The 22070-nt window shown below is 40.7% G+C and overlaps 1 protein-coding gene across 1 annotated transcript in view; it reads left to right on the forward strand.

The window, feature by feature from the left end:
* The first annotated feature begins 11772 nt into the window (after window positions 1-11772).
* The window catches only part of SLC25A24 (solute carrier family 25 member 24), a 58507-nt gene continuing 48209 nt past the window's right edge, over window positions 11773-22070 (forward strand). Inside the window, exon 1 of the mRNA XM_029230728.1 lies at window positions 11773-12051. Within this exon, the coding sequence (XP_029086561.1) occupies window positions 11869-12051 (183 nt within the window). The 5' untranslated portion in view covers window positions 11773-11868. The remainder of the gene's footprint in view (window positions 12052-22070) is intronic.

Consider the following 22070-nt stretch of genomic DNA (forward strand, 5'->3'; position numbering starts at 1 on the left):
AAGGACCGTTTGACAATACTTAGCAAAAGCAGAAAAAGCCATAACTGAGCAATTTCATTTCTAGAAATTTATCCTAAGGAAACCATCATGGCTGTTAAAAAAGATTTATCTTTTAGAGTGTTTATATTTTCCATTGTTTATAATAGTGAAGAATTGTAATAATGAATATGTTTAACAAAATATTAGTTTAAATCTAACACAGTACAGTATTAAACAGTTCTTTGAAATAATGATATAGGAGAATGTTAGTGACACAGGAAAATGTCTATACTATATTAACTAGGAAAAGCAGTATTCAAAATAGTATATATAATCTGAGATTATTTTAATAAAAAATGGAATATGCAGGGACTTCCCTGGTGGCACAGTGGTTAAGAATCCACCTGCCAATGCAGGGAACACAGGTTTGAGCCCTGGTTGGGGAAGATCGCACATGCCGCAGAGCAGCTAAGCCCGTGCGCCACAACTACTGAGCCTGCTCTCTAGAGCCCGTGAGCCACAACTACTTAGCCCATGTGCTGCAACTACTGAAGCCCGCGTGCCTAGAACCTACGCTCCTCAACAAGAGAAGCCACTGCAATGAGAATCCCTCACACCACAACAAAGAGTAGCCCCCGCTCAACACAACTAGAGAAAGCACACGTGCAGCAATGGAGACCCAACGCAACCAAAAATAAATAAATTTATTTTAAAAAATGGAATATGCAATAAAGCAGTTATACAAAAAAGAAGAGAGAGAGAGAAAGTGAAAGGTTTCACATCTAAATTAAATCTCTGGACAATGAGATCATGTGTATTTTTTTCTTCTGTGATTTTCTGTATTTTCCATACAATAAACATGTATCATTTTGTAATCAGAAATCAAAGTGTCTAGGTCATTTAAAAATAGCAAAAGAAATTGGTATAAAGGAGAGAATTTTAAGATGGCTGAAAAAATTTTAGCGTAACATAGGTAGCTAATGAAGCCTTGCGTTTAAGATTAAATGCCTTAATACATTTAAACAGAATAAAAATGTAAGACTAAAATGGGCATATTTTAATACATTTTTAAAAACTTAGTAATTTTATAATAGTTGATTTTCTTAGTCATCCTCTCTTTCTTATGAATAACCTTTGTTTTCCTAGGGAGAGGATGGTAATGCCTCAGTGCAAGTTGAAGTGTTGTTTATAATTTTGTTTAGTTACTCACCCTGTCAGATCACAAAAGGCTACCAGGAAGTCGGTGCAGGATGTTGTGTGGGCAGCAGGAAGTTCTAATGAGGTTTAACAAATTTGGCCAAAGAAAATTCAAATAGGTGCACATAGTGGCCAGCCTTGCTCCACTTCATTCATGTGCAATCTGGATTACTTCAGCCAAGATAATTAGGTTGGTCATGATTTGTAGAATCAAAATACATTTTTTGATTCAATGAAACAAATGAAAAGGAATGGTTTCCATTCTCTACTTCTGTTTTTTACTGGTAGTGGTGTTATGTTTTTAGATCAATAAATTTATATTTAAAGCAAGCATTTCCATTTTGAAATTTTTTTCAGGGAAGATATAATGACTTTTAGTGTAGTATATCACAAGCAATTTATGAGTATGATTTATGATCCCCCCATATGATTACCTCCAATACAATTCTTCTGTCTGCAGAAGAAGGAACAATAATGTATTGTTTCTCTCCTCTTTGTAGTATATTATCTCATGATTCTTCCAATAACCCTGGAAGGAGGGAGAACAGGAATTTTTTTTTATTTTTTTTTTGTGGTACGCGGGCCTCTCACTGTTGTGGCCTCTCCATTGGGGAGCACAAGCTCCGGATGCGCAGGCTCAGCAGCCATGGCTCACGGGCCCAGCTGCTCCGTGGCATGTGGGATCTTCCCGGACCAGGGCACGAACCCATGTCCCCTGCATCGGCAGGCGGACTCTCAACCACTGCGCCACCAGGGAAGCCTGAGAACAGGCATTTTTAATCCAATCCTGGCCACAAAGAAACTAGAGATCAGAGATTTTAGATAAATTTGCTGCAAGTTAAAGACATTTCTAAGATGCATGTGGGAATTAGGGTGAATTTAGAAAGGACACGTTTGTTGGAACCAGATAAACATGAATATGAATCGTGACTCTGTTATTTGGGAAAATCACTCAATCTTCATGATAATCAGGTTTCACATATGTAAAAAAAAGGGGGGTTATTAATTCCTACTTTGGAAGATTGTTATGAGACTTAAATGAGAATAATATATGTAAAACATCTAGAATTTAGGATGTTTCTCTAACAACTGCCTCCATTCATTTTGAAATCAAGCAGGACCCTGCAGGGCCTTCCCAGGTACAGCCCTTCCATGTCCCCTGCCTCTTGTTTGTAAAAAATCTATAGTCTCCCAGGCCTCCTCTGAGTCACAAAAAACAGGCTCAAGCAGTTAATGATTAGGCAGTAGAGTCACAGACTCTTTAGTTCCTCCCCGAAGGACATAGATAACAGTGTCTGATGCACATTCCTGCATTGCTTTGCAGTTACTATAACTGCCACCAGAGAGAAAAAGCTAACTGCATGATGACCAGACTGTAGCCATGACATAAACTTGTCCATCTTGCATAATTCCAAGAACTGGCCTCAAGAAAATGGAAACAAACCAACCCTAGAATTGAAGACTGTGCTTGAAACAATCAGGATGATGCTTATCAGACCACAGCATGACCAATTTCAAGATGATTGTTGGATCTGACTGTGCTGTTCTGCATGAAGCCCCCCACTCCACCTGTGCACCCCTAAAACTCCCCTTTAAAAGCTCTTGCCCCCTGATTGGCAGTTGGGAGTTGGTTCTTTGGGACATGAGTCCACCTCCTCCCCAGGATTGTGGCTTCCTCAATAAAGCTATCTTTCCTTTCACCCAACTCTTGTCTCTCAGTATTGGATTCTTGAGTGATGAGCAGCTGAACCTGAGTTTGGTAGCAATTTCTCTTAAATATTATACAGTCTCTGAGATAGTTGTAGCTGAATATTTTTAAAATTTATTTTTGATTGAGGTAACGTTGGTTTATAACACTATATAAGTTTCTTGTGTACAACATTATATTTATACTTCTTTATGCACTATAATGTGCTCTTCATCAAAATTTAGTTTCCATCCATCACCATACAGTTGATCCCCTTTACCCATCTCATTCTCCCCACACCCACTTCCCCTCTGGTAACCACTACTCTGTTCCCTGTATCCATATGTTTTTTTTTGGTTTGGTTTGTTTTTTTTAATTTTATTTATTTATTTTAGTTTTGGCTGTGTTGGGTCTTCGTTTCTGTGCGAGGGCTTTCTCTAGTTGCAGCGAGCGGGGGCTGCTCTTCATCGCGGTGCGCGGGCCTCTCACTGTCACGGCCTCTCTTGTTGTGGAGCACAGGCTCCAGACGTGCAGGCTCAGTAGTTGTGGCTCACAGGCCCAGTTGCCCCGTGGCATGTGGGATCTTCCCAGACCAGGGATCGAACTCCCATCCCCTGCATTGGCAGGCAGATTCTCAACCACTGCGCCACCAGGGAAGCCCTGGTTTGGTTTGTTGAATTATTTTATTTGTTTGTTTACATTCCACATAAGAGTGAAATCATATGGTATTTGTCTTTCTCTGTCTGACTTATTTCTCTTAGCATAATACATCCATGTTGTTGCAACTGGCAAGATTTCATCTTTTTTATGGCTGAGTAGTATTCCACTGTATATATATATACACCACATCTTCTTTATCCATTCATCCATTGATAGGCATTCAGGTTGTTTCCATATCTTGGCTATTGTAAATAATGCTGCAATGAACATAGGGGTGCATATATCTTTTGGGATTGGTGTTTTTATATTCTTTGGATAAATACCGAAAAGTTGGATAACTGGGTCATACGGTAGTTCTATTCTTAGTTTTTTTGAGGAATTCCATACTGTTTTCCTTAATGGCTGCACTAGTTTACATTCCCACTAATAGTGCATGAGGGTTCCCTTTTCTCCACACCCTAACCAACACACATTATTCTTGCCTTTTTGATAACAGCCATTCTAACAGGTGTGAGGTGATATTGTTGCTGAGTATTTTATGTATGGAAACAAGCATAACTTGTGGGATGTAATTACTAGGGCTTTGTAACTGTTTCCCAGAGTCACTCTGAACTCATTTTGTGAGGCTGGTTCTTCCCTTGTTCTAGATGAAATTCAGGGCAGATTGCACAACTTATCACTTTCAATTAATGAAAGGTTCTTCAAGGGAGTAATTAGTATGTTTGGCCCAGTGTAGTCAACAAAACTTCAATCTCTATTTAAAGCTAAAATTTCTTCCTCTACCTCTGCTCAGGCCTGTTAGGAAAGAGATGGACATTTTTGGCTTTTCTTTTTTTCCTTCTAGGATTCATTTTCTCTAGTTTGCTAATCCCATCAGAGTCACAATAGAATAGAAAGGAGAGGAAAGGGCCAGTGGGCCAGTTCTTACCTAATACCGTTGTGAGCAGCACTGAGTTTTCTGCCTTGACATCTTGTGAAACTCTTTCTTTTTCTTATCAGGTCTTTTGCAGGTTCTTTGGAGACCCACCCAGTTCCTAGGAAACTCTTTTCTATAGTTTCTTGGTGGATATCATGTATTCTCCCTGGTTGGTCACTTATATCTCCTTCTTCAATCTCTAGACATCTGTTGGTGCCTCCACCATTTTTTCTGCTGAAGTTCATTTATCTCTTCAGACAGCCCTTTAACCCTTTTAGACAGGATCTAAGACAACTCCACCTTGGCTTTTTTTTCACAGCCCACATCTTTTCACAGGGGAAATATTCACATATTCTTTGTTTCAACAAACTCTGAGAGTGTAACTTGCCTAAGGCAGCAGCTTCTCTCTCACTTTACTGTGAGAATGGTTAGCACACATTTCCTAAGCATGAATCAGATACCAGTTCACTGTGTCTTCAAAACCGATGAGATTTATATCAAACTTTTCAGGTAATCTCACTAAAGTTCCTTGCCCTAGGCTGCAGGTGAGGGACAGGTACCCTTTTCCCTGGGTGGGAGGTGGGGCTGAGTCGAAGGGGCACTCAGTACAGCAGCAGCTCTCTCTAAAAATCCTCTTCTAATTGAACCCCTTTTACCCTCAATGTGCGTGACAGGGGTTCAAGGGCCACAAAACTGACTTCTACTACTACTTCCTTTGAAAATTCTGCTTTATGGCCTTGCATTTCATTTTGTCTTAGGATATATGCTGTCTTGGTATCTTAGTTAAATTTCTATTTAACAGCCTGTTAATTCTGCATTACTTTATATAAAATGTATGTTCCTACAAAGTTGCTTATAAACTTGGTGTTTGTTTTTTTTTTTTTTGCGGTACGCGGGCCTCTCACCGCTGTGGCCTCTCCCGCCGCGGAGCCCAGGCTCTGGACGCGCAGGACCAGCGGCCATGGCTCACGGGCGCAGCCGCTCCGCGGCACGTGGGATCCTCCCGGACCGGGGCACAAACCCGCGTCCCCTGCATCGGCAGGCGGACTCCCAACCACTGCGCCACCAGGGAAGCCCAAAATTTGGTTTTTAATTGAATCCCATTTTGCCATCGACTTAAATAAGTTAGTTTCAAGGATGCTTTATTTTTCTGATTTGTTTTCAAGTGGAACTGACTTTTGAACATTTGACAAATTATATATAATCTGATACACTGAAACCTAAGTCAATTAAATTTAATAAGACAAATCTATTTGTACATCTAAATCCTCTTCCAGAAAATGCACTTCTCCACTTTCTTATTTGTATTCACTGGGAACTGCAATGCATTGACCTAATCCTGGGCCCACGGACACTGTTAATTTCTCCAGTGGTGAGCACCTAACCTAACTTAAGTCAAGGAGTCCCTCACGAGGGTTTAGAGAACTTAGTACCAGAAAGAGCATTACAAACGGCTGTCTCTGGTGCCTGAGGTAGTAAGATATAAAACTGGGAGCTGTTAGTTACAACCATGTTTCCTACTATGTAAGGAAAACTGATCTGCATTGTGGGAGAAGACAGAAGCAGGAGCACAAATGGGAGCAGAGACACAACATTCAGAATCTTGAGGCTGTTCCAGTTCATGCTTCTTGTTTTACCTGAGTTCCAGCTGTAGTCCTTCTCTTCTTGCATAAGTTAGCTCAGACTGGGCTTCTGGTAGTTGGAGTCTCCAAACACTTTCTCTTTAGAGCCTACTAAGTTTCCTCAAATATTTTTTTTGAAAATAGAAAATATGAAATTAGGGTATAATATGACTAAATTCATGTACATACACATAATATAACGACTTATACAGAGTCAACATCTAGAAGACATTTGAAGACATTAAAGGGGAAGGTTAATTAAAATGAACAACAATAACAAAGAAGAATCAACACTACAACAACTTTAAAAAGCAGTACATTTTGACAACAGAAGGTTTCAAGGTTTACAAAATGAACTTTAACCATCACTTGCCCTTCTTTTTTTTGTAGCACAAAGTTACATTATATACTTCAGGGCTTAAATAGATGATTGAGTCACTGAGAAATCATTCACAGGGATTATAAAGTTCCTGACTCCATATGAAACTTTGATTTTGTTATTGATAGTAGGATGCTGATGCAATAGATTGTGTGTGCAACAGAAAAAATAATTTTTAAGATAAATATATTACATTTTTTCTGTTGATTTACTTTAGTTTTATTGGAGAGCATAGTGAGTGAATATGGACAGAGAATATTTGTTTAAAAAGACAAAAATATGTTGTGTTATACCCAGGTTTTAAATAATATTTTAGTTCTGTATATTTTTGAGTATATTTTAGGAATCCATAACTATTATATTGATTACTAAAAAAATAAAGACCCACTAATCTTCCTTCTTTCCTTTGATCTCCTCCTGCCTGCATTTCCCTCTCTGTTTTTACTAGTATTTATCCCAAAGCTATTCTTCATCTTTAAGTTGCAGCACCCTCTACTGAGTTGGTAGCAACATTACATTGTAGCTATTCTTCCAATAGTGGATCCTTTTCCTTCGAAAGGAAAAATAACACTTCAAAAATGTACTAAAAAGATGGACTTTCTGCAAATTGGATTGCTTGCAGACTATTTCAAACTTATTAAAAAGATACAAGTACAGTCACGTTACTACAAAGAAACAAGTGATCATGAGTTTGAAGGTATTATGAAAACACAAGCAAACAATGTAAAAGACATTTAATTTTTGAGTATATATAGCAATAAGGTATGAATGAAATAAAAAAGCATAAAGTCCCATTTTAAATATGAGTTATGAACACTTTAAAATGAAAAATGTGCATTTGAAATTTCTCTCTGCACAGTAAAACTGTTAAAATGAATGTTAGAGGAGCAAATTTTTATTGTTCTGTAGATTCTTAGTTTTATTGTTATTTACATGGCCCAAATTTCTTCCAGTTACAGTATCCTGGAGGTATAGTTATTTTGTCTCCTCTGACTAAATTGTACGCTCCGTTGAGTACAGACACCCCTCTATATTTCTGTATCTAAAAATATTTAAAAACATGAATTCACACCAATACCACTAATTCAAATCCAACACTATAGGGTTCATTCTAGCTTTCCTCTTGGCATATTTGTAACTCACTTCCCTGACAAGAAGCCTAGCTCTCATTATCCTCAGTATATTTATTTATTTGCTCTATCCTCTTGTATGTAACTAGTCTCCCAACCATTAGACTGCCGCCCTGCTCAGCTTCCTTTTTTCCTTAAGCTTTGATCCATGCTGGGCAGCTTTCCTCAAGCCTGCCTAATAGCTTTTAACTGGTGATTCCAGGAGGAAGAGAGGGAGGGAGGGAGGGAAGTAGGGAGGGAGATGGAGGCTTTACATACAAAAACGTAAGTATAGAATATTGATACAATTTCCATGATTATTGATTCTTCAATAGATGTGCAATTTTCTTTCCCTGCACTTTCAATCTATTGGTCTTCAGGACAAAATTTACACAAATGTTCACAAACTGAAGATGGTCCGAACACAGTCTTTCACATAATTATTTTCAAAGTGATGAGGTATGTGGTTTTGAATCCAGTTTGAATTTGACACAACTGGTTTGAAATGGGAATTATTTACATGATCCAATAATAATGGCAGTTTTTCAGTAATTAAGTGCCATGTTTTTGTGATTGAGAGTTGTCTGCATTTACCTTTTGGGGGATTGGAGATAGTGGATAGGATGAGCAAGAGACAGAATTCACCTTCTTATCTGGATTTCTGTCTCCTAAATGCCTTGGAAAACCTGGGGAGAATATCCACTTATCTTAATGTTATAAATGTCAAAACTTAAAATGATTATTGTTCCCCTAAAGACTACAAGAACATTCAAATTTAAAACTCATTGTATGATAAAATTGTCTTTCCAGTGATGGTTTTACAGTGAGCCAATCAAACTCTTAGCCCACTTTGTGATCACTTAAATTTGAGACAGCAATGACCAGGATTTTGAAATGGGATCAGGTCTTTGTGGACCAGCTGAGACTTTGGTCTTATTGGAACTAAGTGTTCCAGTAAATAAAAAGGGTAAACTTGTTTACCAGCTAAAACTCTGAAAATCTAGAACGATTATTCAAGCAGATCCCCCTAACTATATGGTATTCAAAGTCGGTGTTGAAAGAGGTCTTTGAAGACCAAAGTAGATGAAATTAAGCTCAAAAGTTGTTCCAGTGGAAGACAGTAGTACTTGAGAAGGCTAGATGCTGGGAAAAATGGAAGCAAGCTGAACCCCAGACTTCTGTCCTGACCATGGAAATCAATTGGGCTAAGGAAACGAATGAGTTCAGGGCTTCTGCTCTTGACCTCTGTAGGAACACTGGTCTTTGAGAATTACCAGCATACAAGTGGGTAGGGTTGCCCTCTCTCATTTAAATATCTATATAACATTTTCTTTTCTCATGCTTGAAGTTGCTATTGTTAATTATACCTTTATTAGGTGTGGTAACAGTGTTTTCTTAACTCAGATACTTTTATTTAAAAAATTAAAAATGAATTATTAGAAAATTGAAATAAAAAGACAAGCCTTGAGGTTTTCTTTTTATGTACTAGATTCAACAAATAGGAAATTATCAAACTGCTGTAAAGTTTCTAAATGCTTCCTCTTAATCTCTGATTTACCTTGTTGTGAACAGGTAACAGCCTGCAGTCTGGCACCAGTGTGCAAACTACACTTTGGTAGCAGAGCTTCTTAAACCTGAATGTGTGAAAGATCACCTGAGGCTCTTGTGTAAGTGCAACTCTTGTTTAGTAGACCTGGGGTGGTGGTGCTGAGATTCTGTATTCCTAACAAGCTCTCAAGTGATACTGATGCTGCTGGTCTGCAACCACACTTTTCTGTAGCTACTCTTGAAGTTTATGTACTTCATAAGCTACTTTGATTTTCACAGTGATCTCTTGAGCCAAGAATTCTTATTCCATTTTACTTATGTTTAAGTCAGATTTATTGAGGTATATTTCCAAAGAGTGCACAGTGCCGTGTGCATTTTAACAAGCTCATACAGTTGCATAAACACCACCATAATCAAAACACAGAACAGTTCCATCACTCCCTCCCTGTCCCTCAGCACCTGACAACCACTGATCTGTTTTCTGTCTCTATAGTTTTGCCTTTTCTAGAATGTCATGTAATGTATGGTTGCATTCATCAGTTCATTCCTTTTTATTGCTGAGTAGTATTCCACTGTATGAATGTAACACAGGTTGCTTATCTATTCACCCATTTAAGAAATTTTGCTTATTTCTGGGTTTTGGAAATTATGAAGAAAACTGCTATAAACATTCTTGTACAAGTTTTTGTGTGAACATAAGTTTTCTCAGTTTTCTCAGTCAAAATTTTGATAGGTAATTCCTCTATTTACTCCAAAGAAAGAAAAGAAAGAAAGAAAGAAAAGAAGAAGAAGAAAAACATTTAAGTCTGAGATGACCATTTCAAGCAGCTTCTCTTCAAGTACAGAGTGTTCATAGCAGGGATTGAAAGAGGATTTTAAAGACGGTTAGAAAATTTGATGATGTTTGAAAGCCTTTCCAAAGGAAGAGGATAATTCTTAACAAAACTGGAAATTGTAAGTAAAATAAGCAAACAAATTGGTTTCAAGATGATTTTACTCAACAAGCAGTCCTCAGTTTACAAACTCTAGATTTGCATGTGTATTAAATATATAAAATAGTATGAGGGGAAGTAAATTCAAGGTCTGAGTTCCTGGATTTTGTTGGAACTAGTTTTTGCTTAGTGTTTCAGAAAACGTGGGCAGATCCTTATTTATAGTACAAATACAGATCTGTATCTCCTGCAGGTAACAGGAACACGGTGATAGTTTCTATAAGCAGCTGTGGATGAACAGAGAATTATTACAATTAATATCTCATCTGATTGGCACTTGAGGGTGTTAAGATCTTTCACATACAATATACAACCTTGTTGTTACAAGGCAGATATTCATACTCTCATTTTACTGAGGAGAGAGGCTACCCAGGGAGGTTATGCCACATCTCCAAGTTTACACAGCTGAAGGATTAGGGCCCTGTCTGGTATTTTCTTTGGAGGTCCACTGTTCCTTTGCTTATCCCATGTTATGCAGTAAGAATTTCTGTCTTTCCTGGGCAATAAACCCCAAGCCTTGTAACTGCATCCATCTTGAGAAGGAGGGGCCTGAGGTTTTCCTAATAAGTGCTGATGGCAGATGCTCCCTAAGATTTATCGGGGCAGATCACACTAACTAAGCTGTAGAGCAAAGTAATCCCTCTTTTTACCACTGCCCACCTGGATGGATGTTGATAGTTTCTGCAAAAGACCCTTGAGTGCCCCCCAACCCCGCGCCCAGTTTTGTGGAGCTATAATTATATGATACTGTATTAGTTTTAAGTGTTCCTTTTTGTTTCTTAATTGCTTTCAGATTTAACTCCTCTGCTTCTTAAAGCTTAATTCCCATCCCAAGTGAGCAGCCACCCAACTCTCTCATTTTTTGTGAATAGAAAACAGTCCCACATATATACACTACCAAACGTAAAATCGATAGCTAGTGGGAAGCAGCCACATAGCACAGGGAGATCAGCTCGGTGCTTTGTGACCACCTAGAGGGGTGGGATAGGGAGGGTGGGAGGGAGGGAGACGCAAGAGGGAAGAGATATGGGAATATATGTATATGTATAACTGATTCACTTTGTTATAAAGCGGAAACTAACACACCATTGTAAAGCAGTTATACTCCAATAAAGATGTTAAAAAAAGAAAAGAAAACAGTCCCAGAGATGTGTAGTGTCCGTGGAGTTGCACGAAAAAGTGCGAGATCTGTGCGAGACAAAGCCCGAGAAGGCCCAGTGTCCCTGCAGAGAGGACTGTTTCTGGGCAATTCGCCAGGGTACCAAGCCCGAAGGGAAGGGAGCCTGAAGTTAAGTAACCTGAGCTTCCAGCTGCTCCCTCAGTCCTCCCGTTCACCACCCCCCCCCCCCCTCCTCCGTCCCCCGCCCCACCTTTAATACGCTGATACAGAATCCCACAACCTCCCGGGACTGGCTCCTCGGGCCGCACCCCTGACAGCTCCACTAGGGACGCCGCAGAGCTTACCTCCCACGTCCCACAGCCCCTCCCGGGCCGCACCCTGCAACCCTTTCACTTCCTGCCCGCTCAAGGCAGAGCCTAGCCCGTCCCCCGCGCCCATCGGGGAGGCCGGCGCCGGCCGAGCTCCTCCCCAGGCAGCAGCGGGAACGGCCACTCCCCGTGCACCGAGCCGAGCTCGGGTGGGGACTTGGCTCTTTTCAGCTTGTGCGCCGCGGGCCCCTTACAGCCAGGCCGCGGGCTCCTTAAAGCCAGGCCTCGCGCCCGAGCAGCCTTCGGCCCCCCTGGCGTCCCTCGGCTGGGCCGGCCCGCGCCTCCGGGACCATGCTGCGCTGGCTGCGGGGCGTCGTGCTGCCCGCGGCGGCCTGCCAGGACGCGGAGCCGCCGACGCACTACGAGACCCTCTTCCACAAGCTCGACCGCAACAGGGACGGCGTGGTGGACATCTGCGAGCTGCAGGAGGGGCTCAAGAGCCTGGGCATCCCCCTGGGCCAGGACGCCGAGGAGGTGGGTCGCTGCGGGGCCTGAGGGCCGGAAGGGCTGCGGGGACTCTGGGCGCTGCCAGGACGGAGGGCGGCTGCCCGCGGCTCTGCAGGAAGTAGCTGGAAGTGTGGCTTCCAACCCGCGAGTGGGTTCAGAAGCTCGGGAATGGGGCCAGGTACCCCGGAACGGATGCGCATCAGGATCTGAAAGGCTACCGGTACTTTTACAGAAAAATTAGTGCAGTGGACCCTCTGACTCACTCTGAGAATTTAAAATCCTGTGCCCAGTACTTTTGGTCTGAATGCATCCCAGGGCTTTTTAAGCCTATGCAAAAATTTAGCCACCTTTGGTTTTTTTTTTTTTTTAGCTCTCACACTTCAGTGAGCCCCAAGCTCTGTAAAAAGTCTCACATTTTGTATCTCTTCGAAGCTGCTTTCTTACACCAGCTAGTTTGTCTACTGTTTCAAAACTGTTTGAAAACCAGTGGTATGTTTCCCCCAACCTTCTGTTGAGGAGGAGAGGCAACATTCCATTGTTTAAGACATTCTTAATGCCCTAAGTACATAAGTTGACCTGAAGGGTTGGCCCATCCTATGAGCAATTTCAGCTTCTCTGAGTCATTTTAATTGTGTCCCTGAAGTGCGCCCCTATCAGCAGAGATATTTGGAACCTCTCCAACCCCACTGAAACGTAGGAGGACACTTTGGCATTCCCTATCCCAAGAGGTAAAGTGCTATTAAGCTATAAGAGCCAAAAACTGTTTTATAGTAGTTATATTTTAAGCTACTCATTCAATGTCTTTAGTAGTTACAGGCCTCTTCAGGTTACTATTTCTTCTTGAGTCAGATTTAGTAAGTTACAACTTTTAGGAAACTGCACGTTCTGTCCAAGGCTCATAATATTTATATTCACTTGTGATTTTTAAAAAGTTCTGACTGTATCTGTAGTTATGTTCTCTGTTTTATTCCTGATATCTCCCCCCCCCACCCCTGCTTCCTCTTCAATCTTGCCAAATCTTTTTTTCTTGCCAACCTTTTCTTTTTCCCCTTCAACCTTTGTCTTTTTTATTCATACACAGAAAGAACCAACTTTTGGTACGTTTTGAAGATTGTCTCCATTTTTAAAATTTTCTTCCATTAACTTTTGTTTATTTCCTTCTACTTTCTTTGGGTTTACTCATTTGTCCCTTTTCTAATTTCTTGAGTTATTAATAAATGCTTGATTTATTAAGTTTGAGCTACAATATCACTTTAATCACTTCTTTAGTTGAATCCCGTAAGTTTGTACTTTTGTTGTAATTTAGTTCTAAGTATTTTCTAATTTCCAATATGATTTCATCTTTGACCCATGAATTATTTGTGTGCTTTAAATTTCCAACTATATGCTTTTTTGGTTGGTTCTTTGAAAATATGAATAAAATAGACAAATCTCTGGCAAGACTGATTAATAAAAAGAGAGAGGAACTCAGGAATAAAAAATGTCTTTAATTTTCCAAAATTTATATAAGAACAAATTATAAAATAAGTTGTATAAAACTGTGTGTATGCAAACATATAGAACAGGATGGCGTATATTTGTCACACACACAATATATGTATTCTATACATATACATAAAATATATTTTATACCTACATACATATACATATACATAGTATCACTCTGTGCTCATGCCAGATATTATTAACTATTCCCAGCACTCTTTTCTGATGGGTATATTCTTCAATTAAAGGTTAATAATGATTACTTCTGGATGGTAGGAGTTAAATTACCTTGTTACTTTTTTCTTCACAATTTTTGTATTATTTCAGTTTTTTAAGATGATCATACATTATTATTTTTATGATTAGGAAAAAATAGAGTTTTTTTTTTTTAAATAAATATCACCTCCTCTGTGATGAGCTTTTCTGGACCACCCTCTATAGAAGAGTTGGTCTCACCCTACTATTTGTAGATCTTGGTCTCCTATATCGCTACTGCTATAATTTTCAAAAGGTACTATTTTTATTTATTGACTGTGCCCTCCACTAAGACCAAACATCTTGAAGATGAGGGTCATGTCTCAGTGATCTAAGCACAGTGGTACAAAAAGATTTAAGGCTGTGATTTGAAATACCCTAAACAAGACAGTGGCTCCTTTGAAATAATTAAAAGAAAAAAAAATTTAACTGTAAAGCAGTTGTTAGTGTTTTTATTTCCAGCATATGTAGGACAAGAAAACCAAAAATTCTCCTGTTGCTAGATACCTAGAAATGTTGGATAAAATAAGATAAATATATAAAGGACTATTTTTTTAGAGCAGTTTTTTGTTTACAACAGAATTGAGAGGAAGGTACAGAGATTTCCCATACACCCTCTGCCTCTAAATATCACATACATAGCTGCCCCCATTGTCAACATCACTCATCAGAATGGTACATTTTTTACCAAAGGTGAACCTACATTGACACCTCATTATCACTTTAAGTCCAAAGTTTACCTTAGGTTTCACTCTTGGTGTTGTATGTTCTATGGGTTTGGACTAATGTATAATGACATGTATCCATTATTATAATATCATATAGAGTATTATTACTGCCCTAAAAGTCCTCTGTGCTCTGCCTATTCATTCCCACATCCCCAACCACTGATCTTTTTATTGATTCTGTAGTTTTTCCAGATAAACATCTTTTTACATACATAGATGAGCTTGTAAGAAAATAAGAAATATCTAGTCAAACCACCTGGGTTTAAATCTTGGTTCTGCTACTTACTAGTTAACTTTGGGCCATTAAAAATATCTTTTTAGCTTCAGTTTCCTCATCTGTGACAGAGGTAACATGAGTACTTATCTCATAGGGTTATTGTGAAGAATAGATGAATTAAAATACGTAAAGTATTTAGAATAATTCATGGTATCTAATAAGCAATCAATTAGCCTTTAAATTATCTAAAACTGTTACTACCATCACTTTTGAAAGAGGGGTGTCAAAATTTCCTCTATGATTGTATATTTGCTAACTTTCCTTTATAATTCTGTTGATTTTCCCTTTTATTTTAAAAACAGACTATATAATGGACTATACTGCTGGTATATTCAAATTTAGCATTGTTTTAGCTTCCTGGTGAATTGCTCCTTTCATCATTATGCTTTCTTGCCTACCCTTATAGCATGGTTCCCCCCATATTTTACAAATGCCTGAGTGTTTTTGTAACACAAATGCACTAGCCAGGTGTTCCCCTTAAACAGGTTGTTTTCCCAGGTCACCGCTGGGAAATCTTCAGCTTTGGGCTCCCGCCTTGTACAAGGCATCATCCTTGCCCCATGTTCCACTCAGGGCTCTTTGCCTGCTGGGCAGTGAATGAGCCAGTTCCCAAACCCCATGTTCTTACCTCTTGTCTTGGGCTACTGCTGGTGCTAACTGCGTCATTTCTGGTTCTCCTAGGAGCAGAAACCAAGATGGGATTGGGTGTGCAAAAGAAGGGTAAGGGAGAGGAAACAGGAGTGTTGGCCTGTGGAGTGATCTGACCTGGCCTCCACAGGCCACTCCATGGCACCCACAGATGTGCTTCTCAGCATAGGTTTGGGAGTGCTCCCTTATTGTTCGCAGCCTCTTTTCCCCAGGGAAGACAGTGGGACAAACTACAGTCCCCGTTGCTTCACTTGGTCACAACTGGTACTCATGATTTCCCTTCTTGACTGTCTATTTTAAATTCCACTCACGTTCATCTAGAATCTCTGCAGGTCTTTGTGACTTACCTGGTGGTGTGACCCAAACTTTCCTTTCTGCAGTGTCTGAGCTTCTCAGGCCAATGTTGCTGCATGTGCCCATTCACAGTTATAACTGGGCATCCCTGGAGTCCACATGGGTCATCTGAGTTCCGTAAGTATTCCTCTCTGTCTCGGTGGTGTAGAAGCAGCCCTTCTTCCTGCTGATCAGGGCCAATTTACACCTACTAGGAGGGTGACTTCTTTTCTTGCCTGTTGGTCCCTGGACACAAGGAGTTACAAATGTCCAGGTGGAAGCTATAGCTTGTAGTTCAATGGGACCCTCATTGTGTTCCCTGACAAGAGTATATCTATCCTGCTTGGGGACCAGAAGCTAACACTGCAGAGCCCAGAGTTGTGGGGATGGGAAGCAAAAAGTTCCCATTGGGTCATTGGGAGTGATAGTAAGTGGGACCACTCCTGCTTCCACCTCTTAGTTCCTGGACTCATGTGTTCTTCCTTTTGGGGGCACAAAGCCACATGGTAGGTCTCTGATTTAGTGTACATAACGGTATCCCGAAGGGTGGCAACCCATTTTTGCCAAATATTGTCTCCTAGGTGGTGCTTCGGCTGTGCTTTCAGTAGGACATTGCAGCATTCTGTGAGGTTGGCTGCTTCCTGATGGTGTGGGGTGTGAAATGGCCAGTGGATCCAGTGGTCTCGGGCCCATGTGCACACCTCTTACACTATGAAGGGATCCCCTGGTCAGATGCTGTGTTCTGTAGGGATTTCACGCCTGTGGATCAGGCATTCCACAAGCCCCCAGATAGTGGTGCTGTCTGAACCTTTGTGGGCAGGAAAGGGAAACCCCTACCTTCCTTTGAGGAAGACCCAGTTCCCTTTACACCACAGGAGGCACCCAATATAACTGACTTTCCACCGAGTGACCAGTTGGCCTTCTTGAGGAATAGTGTCATGTCAGGGCCAGGCAAGGGCCAGATCATGAAAGGCATTGAGGACCTGCCTTTTGTCAAGGCATTGAGGAATAGTGTCATGTCAGGGCCAGGCAAGGGCCAGATCATGAAAGGCATTGAGGACCTGCCTTTTGTCAAGGCGTTGAGGACCTGCCTTTTGGTTTGGACTTTTGTCAATTGAGTGATGGGAGCACTTGGGAGATTTTAAGCAAGAGGGGACACAGGCAGACTTATGACTTAGGAAGATCACTCTGGTGGCTGTGCAAAAACAGGAGGAAGAGAGGGTGTGGAGGGGAGCCTGGGTGACCGTAGCCAATCACATACTTGGAATTAGGGTTACATGGTCAGTCTTTATGGGGGAGAATTTCAGAGGCATAGGTCAAGGGTTTGTATAATGTCAAGGATTGGGGAGATTACCCACTGGAGTATCTAGAAATGAGAACTATGGGGTGATTCTTCAAGGGAAGGTTTCAAGATAATTTGCATCTAAAACAAATACTCAACCTAAAGTGAAATCTCTATAAATTTCCATCTGACTTGATCTCATCTCCATGTTGCCAAGCTTTTGTAACGAATTTGGCATGTAGAAGAAAGCAAATTTCTATTTAAGTTCCTTTAGGCCTTAAATGGAAAGAATGTGGAACATAATAAGGAATACAATAACTAATTGTTACTAAGTGTTCCAAAAGTATACAGGGAAGGGAAAAGACATCAAGGCAAGTTCTGAGACAAAATTAAGAACTAGCTAGAGGGGAACTCACTATGGTTTCTTCTGATATGAGTGACCCTGCTTTTCCATGTGTTTCCAAATCTCCTCATTATGAAATTAGTGTTTTAGAAGAGATAAAATTCACATTAAGTTCTCCTGTGACTCAGGAATTGAGAGTAGAAGGTAGTATGAGGAACAAGGAGATACAGTAGTTATTACTAATTTTCCCATAAGAATCTAGTAATCCTGTCTGCTTTTTGCATTATTTTCCATCGTTTCCTCCCTCCTCCCTCTTTGCCTCCCCCTCCTCATTGTTTTTCATCAAAGGCCACGTTAGAACATTTTAAAAGGCAATCCCAATGTTTGGATGTCACTTGAGGTACTCTGAGGAAAAAAATTTCAGAACATCAAAGAGCAGAAGAAATCATCTGAATTTTAATTTACTGAAATGGAAATCAGAAAAATAAACTGATGATGAAGAGCCAGCAATTTTAGCTGGAAGTATGCTTATTTTGGTTCAATTTAGGCTTGGAAGACTTCAGAATAGTGTAGAACCAAAAAAAAAAAAATCTGGATTTAGAATTAAGGCAATAAAATGATGAGATGATCAAGTCTATGTTTTGCTTTCTTCTATCAGTTATGTAAAATGCTGTTAGTCTGTTTTCTTTATTCAGAAGTCTGGCTGTGACTTCTATCTTTTCTACTTGGTCTTTAGACTCTTGCGCCTGCCTGGATGTCTGTCTTCTATGACTCTTTGTGACTACTTGCATTCTCTGCAATGCCCAGGGAAGGATCATTCCCTGTGGACTGTAAAATTCTCTTTTGTTGGAGAATTCCTTGTTAATTGGGCCACAGCCCATCTTGTGAAACAACATTAGATGTTTGCCACTGCTCAACAGCTCTGGGGAGAAACATTTATTGCGAAGCTTGCAGTAGTACTTATGACTAACCATGGCATAATCTCTTCCTGGCAAACGCATGGGTAATTCAAGGACATGGGATGGTCCTCTTTGTGTTTTCTGTACTTGACATGATGAGTAAATAGAGCAAAAACTGACAGATAACGGCTTGATTAGATTATCTTTATGAATTAAAAAAATTTTATTTTGGGGGAGCAGTTTTATGTTCACAGCAAAATTAAGAGGAAGGTCTAGAGATTAACCATATCTCACCTGCCCCCACGCATGCATAGCCTCCCCCATGATCAACATCTGACGCCGAGTGGTAACATTTGTTACAGTTGATGAACCTACATTGACATATCACCCCAAGTCCATAGTTTACCTTAGGTGTTGTATATTCTATCGGTTTGGACAAATGTATGATGATGTGTATCCATCTTTACAGAATCATACAGGGTATTTTTCACTGCACTAAAAATCCTCTCTGCTCTGCCTATTCATCCTTCCACCCCTTTCTCCAACCGTCTGGCAACCACTGATCTTTTTAATGTCTCTATAGTTTTGCCTTTTCCAGAATATGATATTGCTAGAATCATACAGTATGTAACCTTTTCAGATTGGCTTCTTTCACTTAGTAATATGCACTTAAGATTTCTCCATGTCTTTTCATGGCTTGATAGCTCTTTTCTTTCTAGCACTGAATAATGGTCCATTGTCTGGATGTACCACAGTTTACTTACCCGTTCACCTACGTCTTGGTTGCTTCCAATTTTGGCAATTATGAATAAAGCTGCTACAAACATTTGTGTTTAGATTTTCATGTGGACATACATTTTCAGCTCCTTTGGGTAGATACCAAGGAGCATGATTGCTGGATTATATGGTAAAAGTGTGTTTAGTTTTGTAGGAAATTGCCAAACTGTCTTCTAAAGTGTACCATTTTGCATTCCCACCAGCATGAGAGTTCTTGTTACTCCATATGAATATTAACATTCAAGTTTTTAACGACTACTCCATATTTTTAAAAGTAACTTATGTAAAAAGTGGAATTTTGACTGTGAAACTACACTTCCACATTTCCAGTGGCGCCCGATGAGGGACCAACAGGTATGTGTATAGGGAAGCCAGAGCTCTCAGTGGTTACGGAAAGTGGCGATTAAGAAGACGCCATAAACATTGTTTATGAGTATCTCCTGGACCCCAGTTGACTTAACTTCTGCCCATTTTGAGATTATCATCCCAAGTGTGCTGCCACAATCTGTGCAGCTGGAGATGGGACTCCTTCTGTTCAGCAGCCTTGCTCTGGAGCCACTGCACATACTGAGTGAAGATAAGGAACTGGGGGAGAGGATCACAGAAGGAAAGGCCCACATGGTCAGATTTTCATTCTGGTCCCAAGCTTCATTACAATAATTCCCAAGTGCCTTAACCTTAGAAGAAGAAGTCTTAGGTGTGACCAGACAACTTAAAAAACAAAAAAATGTTGGACCAACACCACCAGTCATTATGGCCCCACAGTCCATGTCTCAAAACTCCCCTACCCACTTTTCTCTAAAAAGAAGTTCTACCTTTAGAGACAGACCTGTGTGGAGGTCTCTCAGGAAGCTTCTGGAGAAAAGGCTCTTCCTGGAGTGAGGTGGGAAACAGGGAGTCTGATTGGCTGATCTGGGAGTGAGGCCGGAACTCCATGGCCTCACACTCCACGCCTGGCCTCCAGCACCAACCCCTCCAAGGCTCCCAGCGCACCTCGTGCTTCTGCTCTGGAGCCGTGGCGATGAACCGTCCCCTTTCCGTTCTGTACCTGGCCCAGGGGCTTTGGCTTTGGTAGCAGAGAGGCAGCTGCTACCTTAGGTCTTTTCCAACTTGGCCTGTGGTGGGCAGAGATCACCATCCTCTCTCTCACTTCCACCTCGGGGAGACTAATGGGGGTCACAGCGTGGACCACCCGAAGCACTTCTGCCGCCAGAGACATCCCAGATGGACGCCTTCAATGAAGAACTGTTTTCGTACCTAGACCATAATGAAGATGGGACCCTGGACATACTTGAACTTCAGGAAGGCCTGCAGGACATAGGGGTCATTCAGGACGAAGGGAAGGTGGGCTTCAGTGGGGCTGTGGTCGGAGAGATGTTGGGTCTGAGAATTCTGGAGGGGCCTTGGGCAGAGAAGGGTAAAGCCAAATTTACACGTTCCCAAACTTGATGCTGGGCCCCACTATAGTTTTCAGGTCTATTACCAGCGTTACTGTATGAAGAATAACAACATTACTAATACTCCTCTCAAGCATTTTTCTCAATTTTCTCCCTGGCTCTAATAACACTTCTAAATTCAAAGTGCTCTCAAGATGTTGGCTGCAACCTTGTTTTTGGAGTCACCTTGTTCAATGTACTCACCTCTTATTAGTAGCCTAGATGTGCATTTAGGCCAAAGATGCTCTCTTCCCACTTTGGGGAACTGGCATAATCACTGTGTGTTTTGGGAGTTGTGTGGTAGTTGGAAATTCTCTAATAGTGTATTTTGGTTTCTGTTCTTGGAAGGAGGGCAATCAGTCTGAGTGGCTTGTACTCTTGGGGTTTCTCCCATGCTGATGTTTCCTCATAAGGTGCCTTTATCATCAGACTTTTGAAGAATGAGCTTGGGCATTTTTTCCTTTGCAAATCTTTTCCCCAGCAACCTAGATGAGAGGATCCTTCTCAGGATGCAGTGCCTAATGCATATTTCTATCAGTGCATTTCCAAGTTATCTTCTGTTCAGAAGTTATTATTGACTATAATTATTACTTTCCAATGATCTTTGCTCTTTGGATGTTTAACCCAATAGATGGAGATCCATGAGAGTTAAAGACTGGCAAATTCATTTAAGATAATTGGCACTTCATGCTCAAAAAACTGTCAAATGAGTTCTGTCGTGTTAAGATTTGGTAAAACTCTTCCTATTAGCCATGTGAACTTTGGGAGTCTTTATTTCGATCATTCACTTAGTCATTGATCAGTTGTATTTTGAGCACATTCTATATGCCAAGCACTGTGTCCTGGTTTCCTCATTTGTAACATCAGAGGCCTGGACTGGATGTTGTCCATGGACCAGACCAGTCCAAAATATTATCTCTGTAAAGTTTACTTGGATTTTTAAATTGTGTTTTTCCTTTTAAACCTAAACGTCCTTCATGCTTTTTTTTTTTTAACATCTTTATTGGGGTATAATTGCTTTACAATGGTGTGTTAGTTTCTGCTTTATAACAAAGTGAATCAGTTATACATATACATATGTTCCCATATGTCTTCCCTCTTGCGTCTGCCTCCCTCCCACCCTCCCTATCCCACCCCTCCAGGCTGTCACAAAGCACCGAGCCAATATCCCTGTGCCATGCGACTGCTTCCCACTAGCTATCTACCTTACTACGTTTGTTAGTGTGTATATGTCCATGACACTCTCTCGCCCTGTCACAGCTCACCCTTCCCCCTCCCCATATCCTCAAGTCCGTCCTTCAGTAGGTCTGCGTCTTTATTCCTGTCTTACCCCTAGGTTCTTCATGACATTTTTTTTTCTTAAATTTCATATATATGTGTGAGCATACGGTATTTGTCTTTTTCTTTCTGACTTACTTCACTCTGTATGACAGACTCTAGGTCTATCCACCTCATTACAAATAGCTCAATTTCGTTTCTTTTTATGGCTGAGTAATATTCCACTGTATATATATGTGCCACATCTTCTTTATCCATTCATCCGATGATGGGCACTTAGGTTGCTTCCATCTCCGGGCTATTGT

The sequence above is a fragment of the Monodon monoceros genome, unplaced genomic scaffold (genome assembly GCF_005190385.1).
Source record: "Monodon monoceros isolate NGI ecotype Baffin Bay Population unplaced genomic scaffold, NGI_Narwhal_1 Super_Scaffold_18, whole genome shotgun sequence".
NCBI lineage: Eukaryota > Metazoa > Chordata > Mammalia > Artiodactyla > Monodontidae > Monodon > Monodon monoceros.